This window comes from Trichosurus vulpecula, chromosome 8, assembly GCF_011100635.1.
Source record: "Trichosurus vulpecula isolate mTriVul1 chromosome 8, mTriVul1.pri, whole genome shotgun sequence".
In the NCBI taxonomy this organism is placed as follows: domain Eukaryota; kingdom Metazoa; phylum Chordata; class Mammalia; order Diprotodontia; family Phalangeridae; genus Trichosurus; species Trichosurus vulpecula.
Genome location: NC_050580.1, coordinates 132,137,136 through 132,144,042, shown reverse-complemented (window position 1 = coordinate 132,144,042; position 6,907 = coordinate 132,137,136). Strand labels below are relative to the sequence as shown.

Sequence of the window (6,907 nt, the reverse complement as noted above, 5' to 3'; positions counted from 1 at the left end):
AAAGAACCTTGAGGGATAGATGTGATTATAATGAAAACCGTGGGAAGAAAAAGAATATTTTGGGGGACGAGGTGGTCAATGGAGTCAAAAACTGCAGAGAGATCAAGAAGAAGGATGAAGACTTCAAAAAAGGTCACAGAATTTAACAATTAAGAGACTTAGTAACCTTGGAGAAGATAATCCTCTGTATCTGTCTGTCTCTTCCCCCACCTCCTCCTCAATTTTTTCTTCCTGTTGTCTACATTCACATTTGTCCTTGTCCTAATTTTTTAAAAATTCCCTTGACTTTAATTCTCTCTCCAGTTTATCATCCTATATCTTTCCTCCTTCCCCTGACATCGCTATAGAAAGAATAATCTATACCTCCTGCCTTGACTTCTTCACAACTAAATACAGCTCTAGCTTCAGCAATCTGGTTTCTAACTCTACCACTCTAACAAGACTTTCATCATTGCCATCAATGACCTCTTAATTGAATCTCCTGTTCTCATATCATCCTCCTTTATCTTTCTACAGTACTTAATACTGTTGACCATAGCTCCTATTTGAAAGTTTCTCCTCCCTTGAATTCTTACAATCTCCTAAATCACATCTTATCTCCAAAAGAGATAATGACTTGGTGTCATTTACTGATTTTGCCTCAGTTTCCATAGCAGTAAGATAAATGGTTGGATTAGTTGATCTTTAATGTTTTTTTTCCTAACTATAATCCTATGATCCTATAATCCTATGACCTCCTTGTTATGTCTGATCCTAAAGGGAGGCTGCTCTTTAAAGCTAATCATTGGTCCCCTTGTATTTCAGCTTTCTCTACCTTAGAAATTTCATTCATTCCCATGACTTTATCACTTCTATGCAGACAGCTGACAAATATTTATTTCCATTTCCAGTTTTTCCCTAACCTCTGGTCCTGTATTTCCAATTTCTTGCTAGATATCTCCATATAAGCATCATCCTGACACTTGAAACTCATCATGTCCAAAACTGAACTAATCTTCCCTTTTAAAATAGTTCCTTCAGTTACTCTGGTTGAATCTTGAATTATTTGACTTTTTACCTCAATCTCCCAACAAACCAGTTATCAGTTCCTATACATTTTACCTCTGTATTACCTTGGAAGAATTCATTACCTAAGATAATTTCAAAATTGAATTTCATTAAAATATACACCACATTTTCCTTGTCCATTAGATCAGGAAAGTCTGCAGAGAAGAATAGAAAGAAAGAAAGATGAAGAAAGGAATATACAGAAAAGAATTAGGAGAAAACAATATCTTTAATCACAAAAAGAAGCCATTTGTTTGAAAGCTTTGAATTGTAAAGGCCTTGTGTATATAAGATCAGTATCAGTCAGGATCACAGGTACTCAGCTGGAAGGATCTTAGCATCATCTATTCCAACCCAAATGGAAAAAAAAAAAAAGAATTCCTCACTATGACATTCCCAACAAGTGGTAGGTCATCCAATATTCACCTAAAGGTTTCCAATGAGGGGGAAGCCACTACTTTCTGAGTCAGTCCATTCTATTGGGAGAGCTCTAATTGAGAGTGAGTCATTTCCTTATAGCAACCTTAAATAATTCTCTTTGCAATCTCCACCCACTGTTACTAGTTTGCCCTCTAGGGCTAAATGGTACAAGTTTACTCTCTTACACACAACTGCTTTTCACATATTTAAAGAAAGTTATCATGTTCCCCACCCCCTCCCAACCCTTCTCTTTCCTAGATTAAACATCACTATTTTTTAAACTGATCCGTATGTGCTTTCACCATCGTAAGTTGCTCTCTCTAACCACTCTTCAATTTATTGTTCTAAAGTTCAGTGTCCAGAATTGAATACACTACTCCAGATGTGGTCTGACTAGGGCAGTGTTTATCAGAGCGATTACATCCCTATTTCTAGAAATTATTTCTCTTTTAATACAACCCAATACAATATTTGCTTTTTATGGGTGATATTAATACACTTTGAACTCATATTAATGTTGCTACCCACTAAAATCCCTAGATCTTTTGCTAGCAACACCTCCCCCATCTTATACTTATGAAGTCAATTTCCTGAAACCAAGCATGTAAAACTTTACATTTATCCTTATTAAATTTCATGTTATTAAATTCATCTCAATTTTCCTGCTTGTCGAGATATTTTTGGATCCTGTTAGCATGTTAGCCATCCTAGTTTTGTACCATCTGCAAAGTTCATGAGCATACGACCTCTGCCTTTATTTAAGACAATGATAAAAATTTTAAAACACATAAAGCCAAGTACTCCCCTGGAGACCTTCTTCCACATTGAAATTGTAGCATTAATTCCTCTTTGAGTCCCATAATTTAATGTTTCAAATACATCTAAATATGCTCTTTTCTAGCCTATATCTCACCATCCTCTCCATGATAAAAGCACAAGAAACATTACCAAACCATTTGCTAAAACATAGTTAAACAATATATGTCATGCCCCCCACCCCCACCCCAATACATCAGTAATGCACTGTCAAAAAAGGAACTAAGGTTAGTCTGGCACAACCTGTTCTTGATGAAGTCATCCTGGCTCTTTGTGACCATCACATCCTGGGAAATGTTCACTAACCATTTCTTTAATAATACATTCTAGAATTTTGCCAGGAATTGAAGTCAAGCTCATTGGCCTATAGTTTGGAGATTCCATTCTCTTTGCCTTTTTGAAAATCAGGACATGTTCCCTTTTCCAGTCCTATAGTACTTCTTCTCTTCTCCACAATCTTTAAAATATCACTGACAACTGTTCAGCAATTTTATCTGCCAGTTCTTCAGGGTTGGAAGGCAAAATACAAACAAACAAACAAAAAAACTTGGGTTAATTTCATCCAGGGGACTTTAGAAGCAGCAAAAAGTAAGTTCAAGAGCTCTTGCTACAAACAATCCAAAAGATTAATGCATTTGGATTACAAAAAAAGGGGAAAAATACCTGTTGATAATTCTCCCTTTCAAAACATCATTAAACTTTCTGCCAGAGCAAGATACAAGAGTAAAGAGGAATGTTTCCAAACAAAGAAAATACAAAAGTCTAGTAAATGAAAGATTTTAATGAAGCCTCAGTGGTTTAAAGGAAAATTAAATGGACAACTTTAATCCTAATTGATTTATATCTGACACACTTTAAGAGTCTCTTTAAACTGATATAGAAACAATAGGGATAGGGAAAGAAAACCTGCTAAAATCTTTAGAATGTACAGGAGTTTTATCCTAGCTAAAAGAAGCATCATTTGGTACATTATGTATTGGGAATGTACATGAACAGCATATATATATACATATATATATATGTATATATATATTATCCAGATTATGTTGTGCTATGTACATGTTTTTTACAATTGTTCCAGAAGCTTAAAGCAGTTCATTAGAATTCAAAATATGTATTCATCCTTAAATTGGCCTTTGTTAGTCTCTCATAAGCACCGATAACTGGCACGTTTCACAGCAGCCAAGTCTCTGCCAGTGTTTGGCAAATTGCTACAATAGTCCAGCAATAGATGAGAAGAATGCAGAGGGGAAAGTGAAAGTAAAAACAGTGCCACTTTTCTCAACTGGAGACCCCAAAAAGCAAAGGTACTAGGGTGGCTGAGCAAATGTCACTCAAAAGCGGTCTCCTGGCTTCTTCTTACACAGCGGGCAACTTTCCTTTTGAATTCTCCATTTCGGTCTTCCCTCCATTCTTTGGCTGCGTCCACGTTGGCCGGCGAGTCTCCGTTAGGATCCGCCAGCATAGAAATGACACTGATCATGATGGTTTCCACGGTGTGAATGGGCAGCCAGCGTTCTTCGGGTTTTTCATAGCCATATTTGTCCTCTCCCGGTTCGTGGAGAATGGAAATGCACACGTCCCCATTTTTGTCAACATTTGGGTGCCAGATTTCGGTGATGAATTTCATTTCTGGAGGTCGGAGGGGATAGTCTTTGGGGAAGGTGAGATGAGCTTTGAAAACGCCGCCTTCGTACAGGGTGTCTGGAGGACCGATGATGAGCACTTCCCAGCGGTACAGGTCATTGCCGTCTATCAAGCCCGCCGAGAAGCCTTCCACCGGGTTTTTGTTGAGCTCTGTCAGCTGCCTTCGCAGGAGCAGCGCCGACTGCAGCTCCGTCATCCTCCCGGCCAGCCTGGGGGTCGGAGGGGTCCGGAGGGCAGGGGCCTGCGGCCCGCTGGGGAGCCAGTGGCGGGGAGACCCGGCACCTGAGGCCCAGGACGTAAGGAAGGTCGGGGGAGGCCGGTAGGCCGCCAGGCCTCCGCGTGGTGGAGCTCGCCCTGCCTCACCTGGCTGCACGCTCCGCCCCACTCGACCCCGCCCCGCCTCCCTCCCGCTGTGCTCCGCCCCTCTCCCTCCCAGAACCGCCCCGCCCCATTGCTGTCCCTGCCACCCCACCTGGCCTCTACCGTGTCTTAGGGAGCCACTGCCAAGGCCTGTAGCTGCCATGGCTAAGCTCCCGCTAAGGTCCCTCCCATTCTTCGATAATCTCCACCAAATCTTGCTTTACCTCATCATGGGGCTGGGATGACCTTGGGTTTTCAAAGGCTAGGCGGGGAGGTGCCGGTCATGGGTGGGTTGGCCACTTGGGGATGAATTTTTTGGCCATGATAAACCCAGGACACAAAAATACAAAATGCAATGGGAAGAGCACTGTCTCTAGAGTCAGGGGTTCCTGAGTTCAAATCCAGCCTCTGATGTCTAATGCCTGTGAGACTGTTCAAATCACTTCATTTCCTTAGATATCAGTTTCCTCACCTGTAAAATAATGGGGTTGGACTAGATGACCTCTGATGTTACTTCCCAACTCTAGGTTTACGATCCTTTGGGATTATATCCTGCGGCAAATGTATGGAAAGACATGGTTGAGTGACACAGGTTGGCCAGGCACAGATGGATTTCTGATCTCAGACACTGGAGGGAGTGCCTGATACTAATGAGATCATAGAGCAATTTGAGTTTTGAGAATAGCTGTCATATCTGTCCCTTTCCATGCAAAATATTGCTACCCTATTTCAGGCCCTTCTCACCTCCTCTCTGAACTATTACAACAGCCTCTATGCCGATTTTCCTCAATTTAGTCTCTCCCTCCTCTGTTCCATTCTTTATACCACCGCCAAATTAATCATTCTAGAAAACAGAACCAATCACAAAGCTCTTCTCCTCTATTTGAAAACCTTCAGTTAATCCCAACTGTCTACTGACTAAATACAAACTTCTCTTTACATTCAAGGTCCCAGTCCAGCTCCAGCCTACCTCTACAGCTTCTGTTTGCATCCTATAGGATCCAGACAAATTGGGCTAACTATTAAAAAGATCTGGTCCTGCGAGCTCCCACATCTATTCATGGAATGGACTTCTCCTATATCCAGCCCCCATCCTATGAACATTTTCTCTATTTTTTAAGGTTCAGTACAGATGTCTCCTCCTACCTACATGGAACCTTCCCTCACGCCCTCACTAGAAGTGATTCTTCTTTCTTTTGAATCACTCTGGGCTTTTTGGCCTCTGTGTTGTAATTAATAATTTTACGAGTTCCATTGTAGTTAGTTATTTGTGTGCATGTCTCATACCCTGGTAGACTTTAAGTACCTGCTCTAACAAGGGCTGTGTTACTTCATATTAGTCCTTGAGCATATGTTCCTGTTTTAATATCCCTCTCTACCATATCCCATAGAACCTTATGAAATCATAAGGTAATGTAGACTGTTCTTTTGCATGTAAGAAGGGAATAAGCATTTATTTAGCCCCTACCATGTGCCAGGCACTGAACTAAGTGCTTTAAAAAATTATCTCATTTGATTCTCATAACAACCCTGGAATGTAGGTGCTATTATTATCCCCATTTTACAGCTGAGGAAATAGAGCCAGGTAGATGTTAAATGACTTGCCTAGGGTCATACTCTTATTGTCTGAGGCCAAGTTTGAACTCAGGTCTTCCAGATTCCAGGTAAAGCACTATACCACTGTGCCACCTTGTTGCCTTTAAGAAAAATCTAATGTGTGCTTGTTTAATTAAGTAAAGGGATATTTGTTGTAAATTAATATTATGATAATTTTGCCTAAATAGGCTTACTTGGAAATGAAAAAAAAATATGCTAAATTGGAGGTGAAGGCATAATTAAAATTTACTTCCTTTTATTCTAAAAAAAAAACCCAACATTATTTTGGCTCGGAATTTGTCAGCATGTCTAGGCATTCTTTCACAGAGGTACTGAAAGTACCAAGGCCACAAATTATTAAGATCCAAGATGATTTTAGACAAAGGCTTGCAGTACTGTGAGATGCTACATGCCCCACAGTGGAGAGACAGAAAGCATCCAAAATGGGTGCCCTCACTTACAACATTTTGAAGCTCTTTCACCCTCTGGTCAATTAAAATATTTAATCAAAATCAAATGCTACTGATCCTATTTATACAAGTGCTTTATTATCCTGTGCATTTTACCACAACCTACCTGGATCTTAATGTGACCTAAAGAGACGGTCGGCATTTATTACAAATGTGAAGCTGTAAGCTTCTGGCTGAGCAATTAATCACTGACACTAAGGAATTTCTTCTCTTCAGGTGGGGAACCCATCCAAAAACCAAGAAAAATAATCGGGCTAATTAATTCTTATCTGCAAAGAGCAATTAGATAAATGACCTAAAAAAAGGCTTGTCACCCCTAGTGAGACACTCAGTTTCTAAGTAGAATAATATGTCTGGGTCTCTCTTTCACTGGGCTGTTGATACTGTGAAATAGAGATGACAGAAATGAAAGGGGGGAAAATGATAGGGGAGTAGGTTAATTAGAGTGGAGGCCAATATGTGATAAAAAAGTTAAATTTTGCATGATCTCATCACCCTTGCATCTCTGCCATGCGTGCATTGGCAATAACTAAAGAGAATGTATTCACATC

At 40.2% G+C, this 6,907-nt stretch overlaps 1 protein-coding gene across 1 annotated transcript; it reads right to left on the bottom strand.

Annotated features, from left to right (window-relative positions):
* Positions 1–3,613: 3,613 nt before the first annotated feature.
* Positions 3,614–4,126, bottom strand: LOC118827875 (ubiquitin-conjugating enzyme E2 G1-like). Its single transcript, XM_036734210.1, has one exon. The coding sequence runs from the start codon at positions 4,124–4,126 to the stop codon at positions 3,614–3,616; it is 513 nt and encodes a 170-aa protein (XP_036590105.1).
* Positions 4,127–6,907: the final 2,781 nt, after the last annotated feature.

Excerpts from the sequence above, each read along its gene's own strand:
- LOC118827875 (XM_036734210.1), bottom strand. The coding sequence starts at position 4,126 with ATGACGGAGCTGCAGTCGGCGCTGCTCCTGCGAAGGCAGCTGACAGAG.